Source organism: Rhagoletis zephyria, unplaced genomic scaffold, assembly GCF_001687245.7.
Source record: "Rhagoletis zephyria isolate East Lansing unplaced genomic scaffold, Rhagoletis_zephyria_1.1 Rzeph_scaffold_00262, whole genome shotgun sequence".
Classification (NCBI taxonomy): Eukaryota; Metazoa; Arthropoda; class Insecta; order Diptera; family Tephritidae; genus Rhagoletis; species Rhagoletis zephyria.
The window spans coordinates 72,851-98,368 of NW_016157346.1; the positions used below are offsets into that span (position 1 = coordinate 72,851).

Below are 25,518 nucleotides of genomic sequence, written 5' to 3' on the forward strand. Positions count from 1 at the left end.
AGAAAAAAGAAAAATGTCCTGAATAAAATTTGTGATCTGTAATGTAATGTCCTGGAAAAACTAAAACAGTCATCCTACAACAATACAATCTTACATATGTACATATATGTATGTTATTTAGGTCAAACGGAATAAATTTACAGGGTATTCGTATCGAATTTCTCAGAACACATTGTTCTTATTATGCCTGGGATACCAATTTCCACATACGCAACTTGTATTTAGAATTACCGTAGCTACCATCGAATATATACTTCGTAATCTTTGTTGTTTTTTAAATAGTTATCAACGGCGATTTTGTATTACCTGGTAAAGTATAGCGGCATCCAGTGCCATTAGCTCTTTACGTGACAGCTCTTCAACGACGGCAGCTGCGTAGCAATCGCCGAGCATATTGTTGGTGGTACGCATACGATCACTGTAAAAAGAGCAGAATTCAGTAAAACTTGCTAGGAACTCAGAGGTTTTGCTACTACATATCTACATATAAAAAATAAATAAATATTTGGCGCTTACACATTTGGTTGTGATTGGCCGACCTTCTTTTCCGAACCGCAAATGATTTTATTGAGAAGCTTTTTCATGACAGAAAAACCTGGAGGATTCCCATTGCCTGCCAAGGGGCGACCGCTATTAGAAACAGGTCGAGGTTGATAGGACCAGGAATCAAACCCTGGACCTACCGAGTTATAGTGCGCACCTCGACAGCTACCACTATTACATATGTATGTTGTGAGGACCAAATATCCCAGAAGAATTCGGCCCACACAAATATCCGCCATGAAAGCAACCAGCGATGCAATAAACCACAGCAACACAAGTCAAAGCAGCCAGCCCCACAACAAAGCGCGGCAACACAAGTCATAGAAACACCCTACAGCTTCTTCGTTGCTATGACAACACAACATCACACAGCAACATGTAGCTGCTCGACCTCGCAACATCAAGCACACGGGGGGGTGAAATAACACAAACGGCAATAATGCAAATTTGTGTTATTTCCCAATTGAATGTGAAATAACACAAATTTGCTTTATTTCATTTCTCGTTGAGCAAAAAAACCAACTTTTATACTTAACAATTTGAGTAATAAAGCAAACTAGTGCACATATGTACGTAGTCACCCAGTTACATTTGACAAAAAGTAGTACATGAACAAGTTAAATGGACGGATTTGTAAGTATACAATTTTGAAAGTGCCCGGCGTCGCGGCGGTCTGCATTCGCGCGCCACCCCGCGCCGCGTTCGACGTCGCGCTCGCGTCCCCCGCCCCTCCCCTCCTTTCGCAATTATGTACTGGTGCCATTATAACCGTTTAGAAAAAGGGAAAAATTATAAAATAACACTAGTTCACCTCTGAAACTGCTTTTTAATAATGTCCAAGTAATGGGAATTATTGTGTATGGTGTTATTGCATGCATCCCACCCATAATGGAATTTACCAGGTGCCACTGCTTTATTTGAAAATTTGCCTATAAAATGTGACTATAAGGCAGCCGAATTACAGAAAATAAAGCGAGAAAGCCGTTTATGTTTATTGCGACATGGTTCCATGCAAACATTTTAAGGTTTTCCAGCAATGTTTTTAACATATTAAAAAGCATGCAGAAAAAATTCATACAAAAGCGCTATGTCCAATATGCGGAGCAGTTTTTAAAGACGATGCTTTTCCTATATTTTGTTAGACTTTTCATAAGTAAAAATATTTTGTGAATATTACTTTCTTCATATGAATTATATCACATTTTTTGTTTAATTCAAGGCCTATCAAACAGGTTTAGAGCATTTGAGCAAAAACAACATTTGCCTGTATTTTGTTGTTGCTTCTGGTATCGAAGGTGCCAAAAACTGTTCTGATTTTTTTCTTCTACATCAAAGCGTGCCATGCGAAATACGAAAAAGGTAAAAAAGTTAAATTGAAAAAATGAAAATTGTTCCAACTTTCTTTCTTAGTAAATTGGTTCGCTTCTCGAAGCATTGATCCATCCTGTTCCAGGCCCAGTAATCAGCGGTTGTGCTGTTGAGTTGGGCTGCTATTTAATCGCTGGTTTTGTATGGAAAATGTTTCAGATGCAAATAGATTTTAACAATTTAGAATTTTTGTGAGAAGAAATGTAAAATATTTGACATTTTCGAGAACAAATAATTTGAAAAAAATCAAATCAGCCACCGGCGCGGCCAGAGGGTTAATCACCGGCGTGACCCGAGCATTACTCAACGACGTTAACTGATCGCTTCTCATCGGCGAGACCAAGAGCGCGACATACCGGCATCACCGAAGCGCTACTCACCGACGTTGTTAGAGCGCCACTCACCAGAGCGCGACTAACCGACATTGCCGAGAGCGCTACATACCGACACGACCGGAGCACCATTTACCGACGTAAGCAGCGTGCCATTTATCGGCGTCAGCAGAGCGCTGCCCACCAGTACTAAAGTCACGCCACTACGGCATAACGGGCCAGTAACGGAACACGTGGCCGTTACCCAGCTACCAGAAGCGACATTACTGGAATTTTCCACCGTGATCTTTTTGTTATATGTTTATAGAAAATAAGAAAGTTAGCCAATAAAGTACAAATGTACTGTAAAGAACCCTGGACACGGCGAGTATGCCCCAGCATTGTAGAAGGAGCATCGGGGCAACAAAAATGCTTCGTAACAATTGGCGCCCGAGCAGGGACCCTTGGCAAATCGTACACGTGGAAAGGAAAATTTTTTGGAACAAACAAGGCGAATAAAATAGCGGAGCTAGTGAACACAGCGTCGCTGGATGATATACCCAAGGAGCAACTAGTGTCCATTGTCAGGAATTGGGGATCGAATGCGCGGGTACCGCCCGAGAAATACGCAAGCGTATAACGGCTCTGGCGCCCAATGCGCACATGACCCCGAGATCCACGCTAAATTCCAGGCAATGGAAATCACCAATAGAGCCAGCAAGACTGCCTCGGAAGACGAGAATGAGAAGAAGACACCAGTACCCCGGATAAAAGTGAGAGGAGTACGACTACTTTTATGCAAAACATGACAGTTGGCGGTACCGCTACACCAACACCAGCTGCCATCACACCAACACCAGCCACCAACGCACCAGCATCCGCCGTCGGGCCAAACGCAGTTACAGCCAACCCTGAAAACTAGGCCCCGACCCACACGTTTGCACCTATCATCGACCAAGTAAGAAATTGGTCAGTAAAATATGACGGCGGACGAGACCCGCTAGCTTTTGCGGAGCGGTTGGAGGAGTTGGCCGAGGTGTATGCCTTGAACGTAGACCTCCTGCCGTAAACTATGCCCGAGCAACTGTGCGGCACCGCTCTTCACTGGTACCGCAACAACAACGAGCACTGGAGAAACTGGACGACTTTCCGGCGCGACTTCTTACGTTTCTTTCTGCCAGCCCGGTATTTCGAACACCTCGAGGACGACATACGGCAGAGAAGGCAGCATCCACGGGAGAAGTATAAGGATTATGTGATCGCGATACAAAACCTGATGTCAGGCGATGCCGAAACGCGCGGAAACGCCACTAACGATGCGTCAGGAACGCTGTTGGCTGTACGCCCTAGTCCACTTGGGTGGAGAGCCAGTGAAGGCCGTCATCGATACCGGCGCCTCGAAGAGTTTCATATCAACCAGCTTAGCGGAATACATGTCGGCGCAAGGGAGCTGAGAAAGGATAACGGTAGCTCTTGAGATACATATGGCCGACGGCACCAGCAGCAAGATTTTCGAGGCCATGAGGGCCGAGGTTCGCCTCGGACAATCGGCGCACCACATAGTGTTGTATATCATGCGCAATAGACGATCTCATATTCGGCCTAGACACGTTGGGGAGCATGGGAGCTACAGTATCCTGCGGGGGACAACACATCGTACTGACCGAACCGACTTCACAGCAGGCGCCGACACCGCGCACCACCTCACGAACCACGGAAGATAGCGTCCCACCAGGAATAAGAAGTAACACCCCGGTTAGGATGGCCAAGAGAAAACACCGAAGGAGGGGTAGGCCCAGGAGCGAGAGGATTAACAGGGTCCACCATGAAAACCCCAGTGCAAGCGTCGGCGAGACACCTCCGCGGAGATGTCCCAAGGTAACCACAAAGGCGAAACGATAACAAGGGAACCACAATGCAAGTGGTGCAGACTATATGATGCAGGACGAACAACTCTACCGCTATATCCCGTGCCGAACCCAGGACGAGGAAGCAGCGCCCTGGAAGTTGTGTGTGCGCCAACCCCTCTTCGCCAGAGAGTACTGCAGGAGAACCGTAATGTGCCTAGCGTCGGACACATGGCCATCAGCCGGACAGTGATATCGGTCGCTATGTACGCCAATGCGAATCCTGCCAAAATACAAAAAAATGGACCGCAGCGACAGATGGTGGAGCAGCGTGAAGACAGTACGCGAACGCATGGTGTAGGAGAAGGCAAAACGCCCCCGTGCCCAAGTTTTAGGGCCGGTATACACCGCTGGCGTACGAAACGTCGCGGCTGCACGCGCCGACGTAGCAATGACAAAACTCATCGGCATATCAATTGATTTAACTACTTCTCCTTAAACTTTGACGCTGAATGCTCGACGTTGTCTTAACAATAACATATACAATTTTTTAATTTTGGCTGTTTGTGTTTCCGACAAGGTAGGAATATGTATTGTGTAACGATTTTCTGTCATTCTTTGTCAAATTTGGTGTGAAGACGGCACAACGCCAAAACTGGTTTGTCTCCAAATCAAATTTGAAAAAGGATGACGGAAAATCGTTCCACAATACATAAAATATCTATAATCTATATATTATTCTAAGACAAGGCGCTTATTCCCAAGGATCTACTAATCATACCGTAAATTGAAGTGCTCGATCGGAAACTTTGCACAAGCATTTCAGATTTAAAATTTAATAAAAAAAAGGTAAAACAATTAAAAAGATTGGCTAAAAAAGAATCCAAAAACTTATGCCCCCAAACCAACCAAACATTGAAAGTAGTTCATCGAGTAAATTTAGACAAGTATTTTTATAAAACATGTCTGAAAGAATTCATTACAAAAACAGACGTTGACGGCCCGCAAAATTTTTAAGGTCGGCTGTCCTAAAAGTTTTTTCTGACGAATTGGTAGTTGAAAGATTACTCCTTACTGAGTCTTATTCGATCACTTTTGATGATAAAAACCGATTAATCGTTTCCGCGATTAAAAAATGACTCGAAAACTACTCACGCCTGCGCTTCAAAATCATACAATAATTTTTAGAAGGTAGTTTCACTTCTTCTTATCCGCCATGTTAGCTATCTGACAGAAACCGTGTTTCGTATTTTTTGTGGTACCAATTTAAAAAAAAATTCAAGTTTTGACACTGGAAAAATAAAACAAAGCAAAGCCAAAATTATCAGACGAGAAATTTTCAAAAATTATTTCATAATTTCCTTCATAAAAATGCTGAAAAAATTAACTGCTGCTTCCGTGGATGTTGCAATGAAACAACTATAAGAGCCACCGCACTCCGTAGACTTTATCGGCCGACGATTTAGTTGGGACAGGCTTGAAATATGTTAATGCAGATGTATGGATGTGCTCCCCCTACAGCAACTTAATCGCTCCGCCGAATTAGTTGTGGTGCAATTGAAAGACTAGCGAGGCCAACTAAATCGACGGCCGATAAAGTCTGTGGTATGCGGTGGGTCTAAAATATTATAACCAAGAAATATTACATGTACATATATTAAGAGTGAAGTGATAAGTTATGAAATATATAAATATTTACATGTTCTTTTAAAAAATAACCGAAAATTCCCAAGTTCTACATCGTGGCAGTGGCCGCATTTCGTGTTTGCCACAGACACGGTTTATGTGAAAAATTTTGAAGTGAAACCAAGGCATATTTAACAAGGTAAAAGTGAGAACTAGCTCGAACTCTCTTGTAGCTATAATGTTATAATGTCAAAAAACTGTAAACAAACAAATTAACCCTATGAGGTGCGCGTGCTATGTTTGCTACAAATTAGCATCAATTGAACCTCATCATGGTGAAATTATACCAGGTGTAGTAATAAGAGCGAGATGAAAGATTTTACCCTATCTTATTTGTCAGGAAAATAAAGCGAGAAAGCTTTTTCATTACTTCACCTGCTTATAATTTTACCATGGAAATGCATCAGCATAAATACATACATATGTATGTACGTATACTAATTCTAATTACTTCAATATTACCTTCAAAGAATTTTAGCTGCATTCGCATCTTATATGCAAATATACATATGGACAGAAAAGAATACCTCATAAAGGAAACCACGTCATTAAACGAAATAAATGTTTTATGAGACTGTTTTAAACATTTTTTTGTTTCTATTCGCCCAATGTTTTTGCGCGTTTAGTTAAATATTTACTTCTAAAAAATATCCCCACTTATAAAAAACGATTTAATGTTTTCTTCTACATACGTATGTATATCAGTGTAAATCTAGGTCCTGACGCGGTTAATAATAATAATAGATTGGCGCTTACACATATGTTAGTGTTTGCCCGAGCTTCTCCTCCGATTTGTGGCGTGCGTCTTGATGTTGTCACACAAAGCGGAGGGACCTACAGTTTTACGCCGACTCCGAGCGGCGATTGTATGTTTTGTGAGAAGCTGTTTTTCATGGCAGAAATACACTCGGAGGTTTGCCATTGCCTGCCGAGGGACGACCGCTGTTAAGAAAAAACTTTTTTTTCTATATTTTTGCGATGTTGCTTTGACCAGGGTTTGAACTCTGGTGCTGCGGAGTGGAAGCCCGCACTGCTTACCACTACACCACAGCGGCCGACGCGGTTATGTGTGCATAATATTGTAAGAAAATTTTCTTACTCAGTTCTGAAATTCCGCGGCTTCAGGCAACCAAGTCCTCTAACTTCGCAACTAGGCGCCTTTAAGTATCGCACCACTTTCCACACAATGCAATGTTTGTAGTTCCTGCACCTTCTCATTTTTGTATATGTATGTATCTATAAATGCATGTGGTCGAAAAACAAATAAAAATCACACAATTAAAATCTATCTCAAAGCACAATTGAATTTTTAATGAAAACTAGAAAAGGCCAACTTGAAAAGGGTTAAAATTATTCATCATTTGACATTATAGTCCGTGTTCAAAAGAGAGAAATGTCAAAATCACTTCTACCTTGTTTAATATGCCTTGAGTGAAACTACCTCAGTGATGCCAGACATTCTCTGTTAAAAATCCCACGAAAATGTGGGAAAAATCCCTCAATTACCCACAGCTTAAAAATTTATCCCACAAAATTCCCAACGAATTTAAACATATACATGTTTCAGTAGTAAAGAAGTAAAAGTCATATAAAATAATAATAATAATAATTGGCGCTTACACATATGTGCTTCTCCTCCAATTTGTGGCGTGCCCCTTGATGTTGTCACACAAAGGGGAGCGACCTACAGTTTTACGCCGACTCCGAGAAGCTGTTTTTCATGGCAGGAATATACTCGGAGGTTTGCCGTTGCCTGCCGGCTTCACTTTCATTTTTTTGCTCACTCACTAAGGGCCAAAAAAATTTTTTTGGTGACTTTAAAATTGAAGCACATTCATGTGCTATTAACCATTTCATCAGATAATTTGTTCCGCTTTTTACATGAAACACCAGTTACAACTGAAAAGATTCTTTCTGACTCAGCGCTTGAATTGGTTAACGTAAGAAAATTTTCGAAATTGTCCTTATACTTTTCAACAATTATATACCATTTCACTCCACATCACATCTTCAGAAAGATTAATTATAATGGATTCGCCGCTCGATTCTCACACCTACTGTGAGAGAGCACTCTTCAACAAACCGACATACGCGAGCAGTGGAACCACATTTCCCGCTCATTACTGGTACGATGAGGAGCGTCAAGAAGCCGCAGAGAAAAATGTTTGAAATGCTGGCCGACAGAAAAAATACCCGAAATTTTTAGCAGAGAGTTGAGTGAATTACGGAAGGTTTCAAGCCTCCTGTAGGAACAACCATGGCGACTTAGTGACCGATATCCAGAACGTTCTCAAATTATGGAGGGAACACTTTTCGACCCTTTTGAATGGCAGAAGCACTGAAAGAAGTGGAGAAGACGAACACGAGTCCCCAGTCGATTACGATGGAGTCGATATCCCAGCGCCTAATTATGACGAGGTACGAAAAGCGATTATGCTGATGAAAAGTAACAAAGCTGCTTGAGCTGACGGCCTGTCAGCTGAGCTATTCAACTACGATGGGAAGGAGCTAATAAGGTGCATTCCCGACGACTGGAATTCAAGTGCGCTCTGCCCAATCCACAAGAAAGGCGACCACACAATGCGTGCCAACTACCCCGGCATCATCCTTCTAAGCATAGGTTGCAAGGTCTTGACGAATGTATTGTGTGAAATTGCCGTCAATGAACTGATTGGGCCTTATCAGTGTGGCAAATCCACCATAGACCAGGTATTCATAATACGCCAAGTCTTGAAAAAGACCCGCGAGAAAATGATCGACACTCACCAACTATTTGCCGACGCTAAAGCCGCTTTCGACAGCACTAAAAGGAGTTGCCTATACGGCGCTATGTCTCAATTTGGCATCCCCTCAAAACTCATACGGCTGTGTAAAATGACGTTGAGCAATACCCCCAGCTCTGCCAGAATTGGGAACGACCTCTACGAGCCGNAACGGGGTTTCAGACAGGGCGACTTCCTTTCATGTGACTTCTTTAATCTGATGTTGGAGAAGATAATAAGAGCTGCAGAACTGAACCGCTCAGGAACAATTTATTAAAAGAGCGCAAAATTGCTGGCTTATGCCGATGACACTGACATGACCGGTAAGAAAAATCGCGATGTCTGTTCTGCCTTTTCTAATTTGGACAAGGAAGCAAAGCGAATGGGGCTGGTGGTAAACGAGGACAGGACGAAGTATCTCCTGTCATCAAACAAACAATCAGCACATTCGCGCCTTGGCACCCACGTCACTGTTGACAGTTATAACCGTAAGAAAACCACACTCTATAAGTCACTCATGACGGTATATGGCGCAGAAGCATGGACAACGCCAACATCCGATGAGGTGGCTCCTGGAGTATTCGAGAGAAAGATTTTGCGGAAGATTTACGGGCCTTTTGGCGTTGGCGACGGCGAGTATCCCAGACGATGGAACGATGAGCCGTATGAGCTTTACAACGACATGGACATAGTGCAACGAATTAAAATACAGCGGCTCCACTGGCTGGACACCGACGCACCAGCTCTGAAAGTATTCTGGCTTCACTTGGCATTTCCAATTGGCGTCAGTTGGCACAGAAGAGAAACGACTGACGTGCTTTGTTGGACTCGGCCAAAATCGCTTTGGCGGTTACAGCGCCAAACAAGAAGAAGAAGAAGAGAATAGATCTATAACCTTATCAGTCACACAGTGTTTTAATCCCGAAGAAATCCTTTACGGTGGTACCGGGAGGGGAACGGTACATGATGGTAGGAAGTTTAGTTTGGGTTAAAGTCTCACACTGCCGGGGTTAGGCTTTCGATGCTTCCTCCTCCTAAAATATACACGCGCAGTAAAAAGTTAACTATTTAAATCGACGAATAGTTTTGTGTCAACTTTTGTGAATTTCTATTTATGTGTTTTTGTACAACATATTTGCCTCTATTGGTTACAATAATTTTAAGCTATAATAAGAAATTTTTTAGTAAGTAAGTTATTGGTATTGACATTTTTTTTTTGTATAGGCTCCCATGCACATAACTGTAAATTTTGACTTTATTGGCTGCCTTATTTTCAGTGAAGCCCTTTTACCTACATACAATTGACTTTCGATACAAAATGGGGGCAAATTATACTGCTTCTAATATTTTCTAATAAACGAATGCGCTGGGAATACTGTTGTCTTCTTGAAAATTTTAATAAATGTTTATACTAGCTGCTATAACTTCTACCGCTTAGACTTTGTTGCTTTTTCAATTTTTCCTTATAAACAATCGTGGTACAAAAGCTCAATAAAAATATTAAAAATAAAATGTTAATAAGCCACAATAACATTGACAAATACATAGTTTAGGAAGAGCCTGCCTGAAACTATACAAAAAAGGAAAATAAGCAAATGGATGTATAGAATTGACAACAACAACCACGCTGTCGAGTTTAAATAGCGGCAAATCAGCTGCACTTGATAGTAGTTGGTTGAATAAGGAAAATGAATTAGCAACAAGAGTTTACGGGATGTACATAGCTCAGTGGTTAACGCTTCTGACTTTGAACATCGAATTCGCAGGTTCGATCCCTGCTGAAGTCTAGAAAAAAGAAGTCTGATGAAGAGATGTGGTGATCTCCGAAATAGCTGCTATAACTTCTACCGCTTAGACTTTGTTGCTTTTTCTATTTTTCCTAATAAACAATCGTGGTACAAAAGCTCAATAAAAATATTTAAAAAAAATTTTTAATTTGAAATATATTTATAACGTTGCTACTGGCAAATGGGTTACTGAAATGGCAAAAGTGTTTTCAAATGAGCGTATCTAAAATAAATATGTCATATATTGATTTCACTTTGCTTATTACACTAAGATTTCAATTAGTCTAAAAGGGCGTGGCAATATGCCAAAATATGGTAGAAGACTTCAGATTGATTTTAAGATAGCTAAAAATCAAAATAGAATCAATTCCCTACAAGACAGCTGAGTATCATATTATTATTATTATTTATTTATATGAGTGCTCATATTATCATCATCACTAATTACAAAAGTGCTTACCAAAGTATTCATTTTTGTTCAGACTATGGGAAAAAATTGAGTACTTTCTCCTCAATGTTGTCATCTGAAGATCCTCAGTACTAATAGTCAAACTACTCATTTATGCCATACTACAAAAACAAAAGTGTAAATGTTTAAGAATTTTTACCTAAAGTTCTCAGCAATGTCTTGTAAAGTTGATTGTAGCACAAACATATGTATGTATTTCTTATTTTAAGCTAAACTGTGAAATGTTTACTTTTGTTCTTCATTTATAAAGTTGGGCACTTTTCCTACAAATATTATAATTGTGAATTTGGATATTTGTGGCTCAATCACGTGCAAACTGCATTACGGATTTGAATGAAATTTTGCAAACAGATAGCTTATGACCTGGATTAGGTACAAAATGCGAAATATCGTATACGGCCGGATTAACATATAGGATAACTTTTAACGGTAGGTGGATGAGGGACCCTTTTTGCTTTTCAGAGCTATTTTTGGCAATGGCCATCGCAGGCGCCGCGAACCAAGTGGGCATTTTCTAGTATATTTGTATGTATATAAACCAAAACCTACCATAAGTACGACTTTTGTGAACAACTTTTTCGTAAAAATCCTTATTTTCAATATATACATATATGTACATATAATGCATATGAACTAAATCGGACGATAATTAAGCCTTTGGGAAATAATATGTAAATACACGTACATATATAAACTACATACATACTTTGGTTCTGCGAAATCTTAGTATGTACTGCAAAAATTACGCTTTAATTTTCCCAGATCAAATGTTTTTTTTGAAAAGTAATAACACTAAATATACGGCAAAATCAATTTTTTTTCTGGGTAATGGACCAACCATTTTTTTCAAGAGATTGAGTCCTAAGAAAAAAGTCATTTCTCCGTTTTTCGAAGTTAGTCACCGAAATCGAGATATGGGCCCTCGAAGCTCGAAATTGGACATTTGGTAAAAAAATATTTTTAATTATTGTATGTAAACAACTAAAAAAGTAAAAATATGGGCGTGGTTCGCCTTTTGCTCTTATTTAAACGGTATATAGCTTTTTTTGTGCAAACTTATATTACAGGTCCCTTATAGCACTTAAAAATCAGTTAAACACTTTTTGATGTATAAGTATTTTAATTTTTTGATGATCTGACCTTTAACCCCCTATAGCACCTGTAATATAAGTATGCACAAAAAACGTTATATACCGTTTAAATAAGAGCAAAGGCAGACCACGCCCATATTTTTGCTTTTTTAGTGGTTTACATAAGTACAGTAATTAAAAATACTTTTTTACCAAAGGTCTAATTTCGAACTTCGAAGACTCATATCTCGATTTCGGAGGCTAACTTCGAAAAATGGAAAAATCGGAGAAATGCCTTTTTTAGTTATGACTAGAGCCTTCGATTTCCCGAGATTGTTCGAAAAGCAATTTCTAGCTAGGATCGCTTTCTCACGAGATTCTCGTGTATCGAGAAACTCGTTATACTCGTGAGCTTCTCGATGATCAATTTAAGGCAGCGTATTTAATTTAGGGTATTTAAACCCTGAACTGTTGAATTTCTTCCAATCGCAACACTCGTCGCTCTCCAGAATATCAACCATGTGCATGGTCCTTTCCAGTGAGGTCTGTATTTTCCAACCATATGGAAGAGCTTTACAAATACCAGATTGCACTGTTACTCTCCATTTATTACTTTTACTCACTTTCTCTGCTGGAGCCATCTAACGGATATTACGAGTTTTACGATAGTTTCTCTTACCCTCAAGCTCCGCCTCACCTAAGAGTCTCGTATTTCAAACGGAAGTTTGTATTTTTGCTTTTCTATTCGTTGATTGTATTCGTTTTATAATTTTTCCCGAAGTTTTTTCGGACAAAATATTCGAAAAAGATATGTATGGACATGATACAAAAAACAAGGTAGTTCCATTGTCACCTTTTCGTCGCCATATTAACAACCTGACAATTAAGCTGATTGTGACATTTCGTGCTACCATACCCAATATCTAAAATCCTTCAAATTTTCTTATTAATTTTTTGTCGATTTAAAAATCTTTGTTCTTAAGCATAGTATTTTATTCCTATTTCACGTGAAAAAGCTGTTAAATTGCATATACAATTTCTTTCTGTGAAATAAGTGTGAAATTCCACAACATTTCCTCAGCAAAGTAGTATTCTGTTCACGCTGTGAAAAAGCTTGCAACATTTTTGCAAAATGAAGCTAGCAACACAACTTTCATTACATTTTTAAATACACATGTACATTTTAAATTGTGTGAAAATTGACAGTTTATAGTAACGTAATCCCTCAAGGTTTAGCTTAACATGGTTCTAGGGATACACCCTGTGATCGTGTTACTTTCCAGAAGGTGTCGCGCCCGTTTTTCTGTACATATTTCCATTGGAAAAATGCCTCATCTCAGTATTCTAGGTAAATGCTTCCAGAGGTATCTATGCGTCACCAGAATTTTAGTTTATATGGCTTATACCACTAGCTCTCGTAGCTGGCTACGAGATCGTTTTCATATAACTCCATTTTTCATAGGTTTTGGATTGATTTCATTTACCTCTATTCCAAGTTGTACGGTGGCACGCTGCATTTTCCAATAAACCCATATTTTTCCATGAGCTTGAGATTGACACATACATATATCCATACCAAGTTCCAGAACTCTACCATAAATACTTCCAGAGATATGCACTACGAAAAATTCGATTTGTATGGGAGGTTCCACACCCCCTTTAGATATCGGTTTTGTTTTAGCCTATAACCATTCTTGGAAGATTTGTCTCCGAAATTTCAAAAAAATCGGTATAGCCGGTATGGGCATTGTGACTGAAATATATAATAAGATAGGGTATATTAAAACAGCCTCCAGAACATTTACTAAAAGACGCCCCTGAACTACACAAATTAGTTTGATTGAAAATTAGGTTTTATCTATTTATTTTATACTTCACTTTTGGGTGTGTCAAAATTTCATCTGAAAACAATATGTGTTGCTGGAAAAATTTGGCGGCCATGGCTCCCAAAGTAAATTCCATTTGCTGTTAAATGGACAAAGACAATATGTATTCAATAACACGTCGAAATGTATAATTTCATTTGAATTATATCAGAATCATCGTATCAGATATAGAAAATTACATTGTGAAATAATCAGATGACATTAGGACACTAAACAAATTTTATAATATGTTCACCAATTGTATTAATATTAAAATAATGATTTGGCAAGTTGTTATCGAATTTAATGTAAAATTTAACGTTTTTAAGATAAGATATTAATTGTTTTTAAAAAGTAAATATTAACACAACTATTTTACTTATAATCCCAAATTTAGGATATAAAATCTCCCACACCAAAAAAATTAGAATTGGGTAACGCCGCTTCGAATTTTTCACAACTGAGCAATTGTCAAAAATCTGCTTTTTAATCAAAAAGTTGTTTATTGAAACTACCTTCTTTTTTGTATCATGTGTATGGAAGGAGGCATCGCTTTAGTAAACATTTTGTAAGAATTTTCCAAAACATTTAAAACGTAAAACGTGTTAATTCAACAAATGAAATTTAACAATTTAAGGAACCATATAATAGATCGGAGTAAGTATTGAAACTCCTTTGCAGGATAAATAATTAAATCTAATAAACTAACCATCCTTATCACACAAATAGTACAATTCAAAAATCCCGTTCCCGGAGAAGTATCCATTGACCGTGAAATAGTTCCCCGATCTTCTTTTTCAACTTTACATGAAATAAATAGCCTTGAAGAAAAACTGAAGAAATAAGAAGTATTTAAAAAATTTGTGAGTGCATATTTATGTATGTATGTATATATGTATATGTATTAGAATGTTTAACTTTTAGGTGTGCTCGTCCTTAAGTTATTTGTTTTTGTTATTTTATGGCCTCATAACAATTATATTCAACAATTTTTATTGAGCTTGAGGCCAGTTTTTAATGAAAACTTATTGTGGAAAAGCAACAATAATTTGAAAAAATGGTAGAAGTGATAGCTATTTCGGAAATCACCACATTTCCTTATCAGACCTCTTTCAGCAGGATTCGAACCGACCATCCCACTGACTCAGCCAGTTGCCTACGCACTGTGCTAAGTTCGCCTTGTTAATTCTTGTTGCTTATTTCCACTATTTCACTTGTTAAGCCAACTACAATCAAGCGAAGCTATTCCGCTGCAATTCATTTGATCATGTGGTTGTTGGTTTTGTTGGTTTTTGTTAATATTTCTATTATTAGAATGTTTAACTTTAAGGTGTGTTCGTCCTTAAGTTATTTGTTTTTGTTATTTTATGGCCTTATAACAATTATATTTAACAATTTTTATTGAGCTTGAGGCCGGTTTTTAATGAAAACTTATTGTGGAAAAGCAACAATAATTTGAAAAAATGGTAGAAGTGATAACTATTTCGGAAATCACCACATTTCCTCATAAATTATTGTAGTTTTAAAATTTTGTTAGTTACAAAACAAGTACATAATGCGTTTTGTTTTTTTAATTATATGAAGTTTTTTACAGCTACAGCCAAGGCGTATTCAATAAGGTGGTATCGGTACGCCAACAACAAAAATTTCATAGGAATGATGTGAAAGAGAACAAAAAACAATAAAGAATCAACTGCTCCAACCAATCAACAGCAGCCATTTGACATATGAAGCCGTCAGGCGAAGAAAAATAAAAGGGTGCTGCTATCACCTGTTAAATACGCCGTGGCTACAGCTATAACTTTAATGAATGCTGGTCCCGAATCATTTGTATTTGGTTGTAGTTTTAAATTTTTTTTTAGTTGAAAAATAAGTGCGTAATGGGTTTTAGTTTTAAATTTATATGCAGTTTTTTACAGCTAAAGCTTTAATTTTGATTAATTCTGGTCTAGAATCGTTTATAGTTGATTGTAGTCTAAAAAATTTTATTTTAGTTGAAAAATAAATAAGCTACAGCTTTAATTTTAATGAATTCTGTTTAGAATCATTTGCAGTTGATTGTAGTTTACGTCTTTTTTTTAATTTGTATGAAGGTTTTTACAGCTACAGCTTTAATTTTAATGAATTCTGGTCTAGAATCGTTTGTAGTTGATTGTAGTTTTAAATTTTTTTATTTGAAAATTAAGTGCACAATGCGTTTTTTTTTTAATGTATATGAAGTTTTTTACAGCTACAATTTTAATTTTAATGAATTCTGGTCCAGAATCATTTCTAGTTGTATGTAGTTTTAATTTTTTTTAGCTGAAAAATAAGTGCATAACGCGTTTCTTTTAATTTATATGAAGTTGTTTACAGCTACAGCTTTAATTTTAATGAATTATGGTCTAGAATCGTTTCTAGTTGATTGTAGTTTTAATTTTTTTTTAGTTGAAAAGTAAGTGCATAAGGCGTTTTTTTTTAATTTATATGAAGTTTTTTACAGCTACATCTTTAATTTTAACGAATTCTGGTCGAGAATCGTTTGTAGTTGATTGCAGTTTTAATTATTTTTTTAAATTGTAAAATAAGTGCATGGTGCGTTTTTTTTTATTTATACCAAGTTTTTTACAGCTACAGCTTTAATTTTAATGAATTCTGGTCCAGAATCGTTTGTAGTTGATTGTAGACTTAATTTTTTTACTTATAGGAAGTTTTTACAGCTACATCTTTAATTTTAATGAATTCTGGTCTAGAACCGTTTGTAGTTGATTGCAGTTTTAATTTTTTTTTAATTGTGACGAGATTGCCGAGATAATTCGATATTTTTATTGAGATAAAATTATAAGTGAATGTTAGCTCCACGAGGTTTAAATCCAGAAGAAGGTTAAAGTTACAAAAGAAGAGATGNGATATTTTATTGAGATAAAATTATAAGTGAATGTTAGCTCCACGAGGTTTAAATCCAGAAGAAGGTTAAAGTTACAAAAGAAGAGATGAATAAAGCAAAAATAAAGAGTAATGGCAGTGTATAAAGTAATAGATGACATGCATAGTGTTAGGTAAATGAATACAAAATCAATATCTTCAACACGCCCTCTCAATATGCAGGTCATCTAAGTGGGTAAACCAAGCCCGATAAGACATCTCTCGTGATTTGCTCGCGCCAACGGTTTCGTCATAACATCTGCAATCATCTCCTGTGTAGGTACGTGCTTCAATGAGAATAACCGTGCGCTGATGCACTCTCTTACAAAGTGATGCTTGATATCTATGTGTTTGGTCCGCGCATGAAAAACTGGATCATTCGCCAAACACTGCGCCCCTCTGTTGTCCACATAGATTTTAATATCGGTGAGCTCTTGAAGACCTATCTCGTTTAAGAGACTACGCAAGTAGACTGCCTCTTTTGCTGCTTCTGCCAAGCTCACATACTCGGCCTCCGTTGATGAAAGTGCTACTGTACGTTGTTTTTGCGACTTCCAGCTTATCACAGCACCGCTGAGCAAGAAAGCATAGCCAGTGTAGGAACGACGATCAGTTGTGCAGCCAGCCCAATCAGCATCGGTGTACGCTATTAGCGGTAGGTTGGATTTTTGATAGAGGACACACCTATTGGCAGTACCGGCAAGATATCTTAGCACACGTTTGGCCGCGTTCCAATGGCATTTCGATGGGTTAGTCACAAACTGTGCTAGTCTTGACACGGTATTTGCTATGTCGGGCCTTGTTGCGACGGACAAGTACATAAGAGCTCCTATTAGTTCCCGGTATGGGCAGGCTTCATCATTACTTGGATTATTTCTATCAAAATTCACATTCAACTCTGATGGTGTAGCTACCGGGTTACACTGACTCATGCCATATGTCTTTAACAATTCTTGTATGTAACCACTTTGCTTTAAAGTAATCACATCATCCTTTTGATGAATCTCTAGCCCAAGACAATAATTTGCTCGACCAATGTCCTTAATATCAAAATCATTTAAAAGTTGCTGTTTTAATTTGTGAATAATTTTTACTTCAAGCGACGCAATTAGTAGATCGTCTACGTATACCAGCAGTAAAACTAACTTTTTCTCAAAACTTCCATGAAATAAACAGGGTTCATTTTCTGTGGGCTTTAACCCCATACTTAAAAGCTTCGACTTTAGTTTGGAATACCACTGCCGACCGGCTTGCTTGAGGCCATACAACGCCCTCTAAAGTCGACAAGTATTGCCACCTTCATCTATGTCGTTCATCATTTTCGCAGCTTTTCTACCAATGTCCCCGTTTTTATCAAACTTCATTATAATTCTTTGTAAAATATCATACAACATATCTGGCACCTTCATAAACACTTTTTCACTTAAAGTTCCATTTAAGTATGCGCTTACAACATCAAACTGCCAGATTGTGAGGTTAAAATGGGCCGACAATGCAAGTAACAAGCGAATCGATTCTAAGCGAGCTACTGGCGCATACGTTTCACTTCAGAAATATGGTATTCTGACCATAGCCTTTGGCTACCAGACGAGCCTTGCGTCGCTCAATATTACCATCGGATCCATACTTATTTGTCAAAACAAAACGGCACCCCACTATATTTTTGTTGTGAGTGGTCGGAACAACATCCCATGTATCATTTTTAATCATGTTAATTACCTCACATTCCAATGCGTCTCGCCATTCATCACTCTCAGGTCCATTCAAAGCGTTCTGCATGCTAACCTCAGCTATACCAACAAACACATCATCGTCACCAACACTATCATTGTCGCTTTCTGTACAAACCGGTTGCTGTGACGGCTCTGAGTTAGCGCGAGAACGAAACAATTTGCGCGGTCTTCCTCTATTTCCCATTCGTAACAACTTTGGCCTGCCTGGTGCCCTTCGAACCTCTTCCAACTTTTCATCAGCCTCTGCAGTGGATTCACTCGATGTACTCTTTTCAATAGGAGGAGGTGAAAACTCTAAACTTTTACGGCAGTTGCTCTTATTCTCTTCTGGAACTTCAGGCGGCATCAGCAGATCATCGACGCTACGTGTTGGAAGTGAAACCAGTTGCTGTTCGCTAACGAACCGGACGTCACGCGCACATACGATCTTATGCGCCTTTGGTATCCACACACGATAACCCTTGTTGTCTCTTGGATACCCTACAAACACGCCTTCTTCACATCTCGGGGCCAGCTTATTTTTCTCGGGTAGTTTATCGAGTACCATTACCTTTGAGCCAAACTACCTTAAATAATTGACATTGGGCTTTACCTTATTTAGACATTCATAAGGTGACTTCAATCCTAAGCTTCGCGATGGACATCTGTTCCTTATATGACACGCAGTTGCTACCGCTTCCGACCAAAAAGTATGACCTAGGCCCGACTGCAATAAGAGACACCTAGTCATATCCAGCAGCGTTCGGTTCATTCGCTCAGCGACTCCATTCTGTTCGGGCGTTCGGGGAACACTTAGCCGTCGAGCTATGCCGGATTCTGAAAGATACGTATTAAAATCATTATTTAAATACTCACGTCCATTGTCGGACTACAGGCACTTAATTTTCAGCCCTGTCTGCCTTTCCATAAATCTCTGGTATAGCTTAAAAGCCTCGAAAACGCCAGACTTCTGCCTTAGTAGGTATATTTCGCACCACCTTGTGCAGTCATCTATAAAGGTGACAAAATATCTGGCGCGGCCAATGGACTCTTCCCTGAATGGCCCAACAACGTCGGAATGTATAATCTTCAAAGGCTCTGAGCACGGCACTCTGCCTCTATTGAACGGTAACGCGGACATTTTACCCATTATACACACTTCACACTGTGCCAGCTGCTTGACGTCGCCAGTGCCAGAAGTAGGAACCACCGCATCATGTATCAACTTTGATAAATCAGCCGCGTTTAGATGGCCCAACCGACAGTGCCACTTCAACAGTTCGGAGCACTTCAGCTGGACAGCAGCACATTCGCTGCTTTCTCTTATAAAATATAAATCGCGATCAGTGTTATTTCTCCATTTCCATTACACACATACGCAGCGTCCTTGGTAAATGTCACTTTGTGCCCCTTATCAGTAATTTTACCTACCGAAATTAAATTAGTGCGCAGCTCTGGAACAAACAACGTGTTTCGGAACTCAACTTGGCGCTGACTACTTTCGCTAGTCACTGATAAATGTACCACACCTTTGCCTTGCACACCTGCACACGCCTGTTGACTCGCCAAATTCAGCTTGNGATCGGCTTTAATCTTAGGTGAACTTGCTTCTAAATCCTCAATATCGCTCATTAGTCAAACAATCTCACAAAATGTATTTAAATTAGCGGGCCTGGGCCCATAACCTGACGAGATTGCCGAGATAATTCGATATTTTTATTGAGATAAAATTATAAGTGAATGTTAGCTCCACGAGGTTTAAATCCAGAAGAAGGTTAAAGTTACAAAAGAAGAGGTGAATAAAGCAAAAATAAAGAGTAATGACAATGTATAAAGTAATAGATTGACATGCATAGTGTTAGGTAAATGAATACAAAATCAATATCTTCAACAAATTGTAAAATAAGTGAATGGTGCGTTTTTTTTTTAATTTATACGAAGTTTTTACAGCCACAGCTTTAATTTTAATGAATTCTGGTCCAGAATCGTTTGTAGTTGATTGTAGACTTAATTTTTTTTAGTTGAAAAATAAGTGCATAATGCGTTTTTTTATTTATATTAAGTTTTTTACAGCTACAGCTTTAATTTTAATGAATTCTGGTCTAGGGTCGTTTGTAGTTTATTGTAGTTTAAATTTTTTTTTTAGTTTTAAAATAAGTGCGTAATGCGTTTTTTTTAATTTATATGAAGTTCTTTACAGCTACAGCTTTAATTTTAATGAAATCTGGTCTAGAATCGTTTTTAGTTGATTGTAGTTTATTTTTTGAAAAATAAGTGTTTGCGTTTTTTTATTTAAATGGATTTTTTACAGCTACAGCTTTAATTATAATAAATTCTGGCCTAGAATCGTTTGTAGTTGATTGTAGTTTAAAATTTTTTTAGTCGAAAAATAAGTGCATAATGCGTTTTTTTAATTTATACGAAGTTTTTTGCAGCTACTGCTTTAATTGGAATGTATTCTGTTCCAGAATCGTTTCTAGTTGATTGTAGTTTTATATGTTTTTTAAATGAAAAATGCATAAGTGCGTAATGTGCTTTTTTTTTTGTATGAAGTTTTTTAAAGCTACAGCTTTAATTTTAATGAATTCTGGTCCAGAATCGTTTGTAGTTGATTTTAGCTTTACATTTTTTTTTAGTTGAAATATACATATGTGCGTAATGTGTTTTCTTTTATATATATGAAGTTTTTTACAGCCGCAGCTTTAGTTTTAATGAATTCTGAATTCTCTAGAATCGTTTGTAGTTTAAAATTTTTTTTTAGTTGAAATATAAGTACATAATGCGTTTTTTTAATTTATATGAAGCTTTTACAGCTACAGCTTTATTTATACTGAATTCTGGTCTAGAATCGTTTGTAGTTAATTGCAGTTTTATGTTTTTTTAGTTGAAAAATAAGTGAATAATGCGTTTTTTTTTTTAATTTATACGAAGTTTTTTCAGCTACGGCTTTAATTTTAATGAATTCTGGTCTACAATTGTTATATTTGAAAAACATAAATACATGCATACTTGTACGTACTAAAAACATTCGTCGCCAAAGCAAACGTTTGCGAATCATTCCAGCGAATTTTGCCCTATACAGCTGTGCAGTTTGTGCTTTTTGTTCATTTGAACTCACGCACAAAAGCAGAACAAAACCCAATGCAACTACAATTTTCGTTGTTTGGGTTTCAATCAGTGTTGCCACTTTGAAAATTATGACCAAAATTGGTAGAAAAAATTTGGATTGGTAAAAAGGTAAATTTTTTCTCATTTTTGTTAAATGTTTGAAAAACAAATACAAGTTTAGTTCCCGCTTTATCTGTCTTAGTTAGCCTTATGTATATTATAAATTTCTTTCCAAAAGTGTTGTCGACGTTATTGCATTAATTTTCAAACGGTTTAATGCACACATTTTATGTAGATACATACATACATATCGATAAAAGGCGAAGAAATCATGCTCCAATCAAAACTCATCTTACTGGAATCCTGAGCAGCTTTTGATTGCCTTAATATCTTAGATGATTATTTGAATATAAAGAAAAAATGGAAAGGAAATGGATAGACAAAATAAAGCCGACACTGAAGGTAGTTTCATCTTTTTGACATAATTTCCAACGAGTTTAACGTGGAATGTATCACATAATTTGCACATATATTTGTATTCGAGTTTCTCTCACTATATTTAACCCTTTCCGGTCAAATCCGTCCTTGATGAATATAAAAATGTTTCCTCTTAATTACAAGGTTCATAGAGCCTCATAATACCAAAAGTAAAGAAAAAATATTCAAAAGTTGATTTGGGTAGCTATTAGGGCTACCTCAAATTTATGCAATATATTGTACAAAAGTCCGCAAAGGAGTAAAAGCACTCAAGAAAACTCAATAAATATTTCACTAAGTTTGACGGAATAAAACTTTTATTTCATTGAAAATGAACTTATTTATGTACAAAATAATTGATTTTAATACAGATATGTTGGAATGAATATTTTATATCTTTTTAAGTATCTTTAGTTAAGATTTGCATTCAAAATTTTAAATTTTCTCCATTAGAAGGAAATTATATCGTCGTTTAAAGTACAAAACCGCGTATCGTCATTCTGCAAAACCGCGTAACTGACATTGGCTGCCAAAAATTGGATTTGCTCACACAAGCTCTTGGCTCAATCCTCATCCATTCGTCCTAAAATATACTAGCCAGAAATGCGATTGCTTTATAAAAAAGAGAACCATTTTGAAACATGAGTACTTTTATGCTTTAGAAAATAATTTCTACAACTTCACATACGCGGTTTTGCATTTTGCTGATACGCGGTTTTGCATTTTGTTGATACGCGGTTTTGCACTTTAAACGACGATATAGATATTTTGAAAAATTTCAGATACAATTACAATATAAAATACAAATGACCCGTCTTAATAACCCTTCCCGGTTTTTCTGCCTTCAGAAGATCGCGAAATCAAAAAACTACCCTTTCTGCAACAACTAAGCTCTTCAAAAACCACGGCAAAAACCACCCTAATTACCTGTTCAACTGCAACCTTTGCGGACGTTTGTACAATATATTGTACAAGACACATACAACCTTTCATTGTAAATGTACAATACAAGGTAAACTTTTTTTGACCAATCGGGTAAAATATTTGAAATCATGATAGTTCAATTTTAGCATTTTTATATGATGAAATACCTTTTATATTTCCATACTATGTGCTTTTATTAGCGATTTTACTTGACTTTCACGTATTTTTTGTACAGTAAATTACCACAACTTGCGTGTCATTGGAATTATATAATATGGTCTATTTTTAAATTAAATTCTAAAAATATTTTTGAAAATTTTCCGATTTTGAAATTTACGTAAACTATTCGGGACATTCCAAAACTTCATAATTTTTAATTTGTTTTCAAAAATAATAATACGATTTTTAGTAGCACGTTTTCAATGTTACAAAAAGTAAAATGCACAATATATTGTACAATTGCAAGGAAAGGGTTAAGATATCGCGCCTTAACCGCCAAAATAACGTAAGCGACATTTTTTTCAAAATTTTCTTTTTGATGCAGAAATGCATCTAGATGCTCTAGGAATATTTCTGCATCAAAAAGAAAATTTTGAAAAAAATGTCGCTTACGTTATTTTGGCGGTTAGGGCTCTATCTTTCTTCATACAAGTACATACAGATGTATTTGTATGAATGTGCATTATATGATTTTTTGTTATTGACAAAAATATAAAGCAAAGGTATGAAACCAAATAGCACTTTTTTAAGTTTTTTCTAATTTGATACTTATAAAAAAATATTGATACATTTGATAAATTTTTTTACGGTACATTTTTTCATGACGTCGCGGCAACACTGGACACTAGGAAAACACGGAAACTTTTGTCACTCATTTTCGGCAACTGGGGGGAAACTGGCGCTGCTGCTGAAAGTACTGCGCATTTTTTGTGTGTGCAGGATCCCGGGATCCCGGGATTAACATTCTACTGTGTAGTATACAGTGTATACTGATGAACGTACATATGTACTCATGGACAGCGGTTTCTCTATCGCTCAGCCACGCGTATAAATGCGAGCACCAACATAAATATATTTGTACGTTTGTATATATTCATTATGCATACAAAGGTGGCGGCAGTGTTTAAAAAACCGCAAGAAGTTTTATTTGAATTGCTTTTGCTTTTACTTATCGTCGCCTGGGTAAAAGATTGTCGTATGTTGATTGCGGCACACGGTGGACCTGAGCCAACTTTAAATCGAAGGTCATAGCACATCATATTTATTTGCTAATTTGGGTTAATTATGTTATGAATAACTTGTAAAAATTATATAGCCCATAACTTTTAGAGCCGTTTTTGAAAAAACTCATTTTGAATGAAAATTATTCCTTTTCTTTTAAAATTTTCACGCACAATTTCACAGTTTATATTTATTTTGTAATGTAACTTGTACGATTTATATACAATCAAGTTAGTATGTATACGGTTCAAGTGTCTTAGCTTGTTTTATGCACAAAATGCCGATAAATTCAATTCAAACGAGAAGATTGTGCGCGCACAACATTTGTTCTTTTTATGTTTCGAATATAAGTATTCTTTATACTTGAAATAGTTTGTGTCAAGTATATCTACAAAACAATAACATGTTTGCAAGACCAAAAGACCATGCATGCATGTAGGCAAGGGTCTAGGATTCTATAGCGAGCAAGCTGTAGAATCCCTACATTCCGACTTAACTGGGACAAATATAAAGTATTCGTCAAGCATCCGGAATATCCATCTAAATTACTGAGAGCAGTACAAGAATACAATGCTCAACATGTACAAGCCACTGTTTAAAAAATTTAAAGGGTTGTATGTAAAACACCATGCTGCTCTCCTATTAGTTGTCCAAAAATACATATATCTGTGGTCATAAGCAATAATCGCCTAAATCGAAAAACCTGAATTCGAGAAAACGCGCTTTAAAGATTTGGATTGTAATGTTAACCTTATGGTGAAACCAAAATACTTTCATTTATAACTTTTTAAATAGAATAGGTAACGAGATGGGACTTTCACGTATACATGGAATAATAGTTGCAGAAAACCATAGCATATATAACTCAATTCTTTCTTAAGTCGACTTAGGCGGTTATTGCTTACGACCACAGATATAATCTATATATAAATACGCCACAAGAAAATTTTGCAATCCCTTTTTTCCAGGCACCGTTCGCTCGATTTCAATGAAACATACACCAATTTAGAGGATATAACTTCTTCTAATCCAGAAATGTTAACCCCGATATATAGGGGGCGTGGTATCTGACTTATAGACTAAAATGTGAAAACCAGAATATCTCTAAAACCAATTACTGATGCATAGATTGTAAATACCCTACTTGCGGCAAAAAATGGTAGGTGCTGGAAAAGTGGGCGTGGCACTTCCCATACAAACTGAAATTCTCATATCGCTTATCTCTGGAACCTCTTATGCTAACGTCCCGAAATTTGATACAGCAACATATGTTGTCAATAACGTACTTACGGCGAAGAGTGGTCGATTTTGGAAAAGGTGGCGTGGCACCGCGCATACAAACTGAAATTCTCATATCGCTTTTCCGCTTCCGATATTTGGCGCAGAGATTGAGAGCTATCCTAAAAAAATCATACTTATGATCAGATTTGTTTCACTTTTAAAACACATATTAGTAACATAAAA

The 25,518-nt window shown here is 37.2% G+C and overlaps 1 protein-coding gene across 2 annotated transcripts in view; it reads right to left on the minus strand.

Annotated features, from left to right (window-relative positions):
• Positions 1-264: 264 nt before the first annotated feature.
• Positions 265-25,518, minus strand: part of Eaat2 (Excitatory amino acid transporter 2) — a 189,280-nt gene continuing 164,026 nt past the window's right edge. For both annotated transcript variants that reach the window (XM_017609872.1, XM_017609871.1), the window contains one exon: positions 265-418. In XM_017609872.1, coding sequence (XP_017465361.1) covers positions 286-418 — 133 coding nt within the window. In that variant the 3' untranslated portion in view covers positions 265-285. The remainder of the gene's footprint in view (positions 419-25,518) is intronic.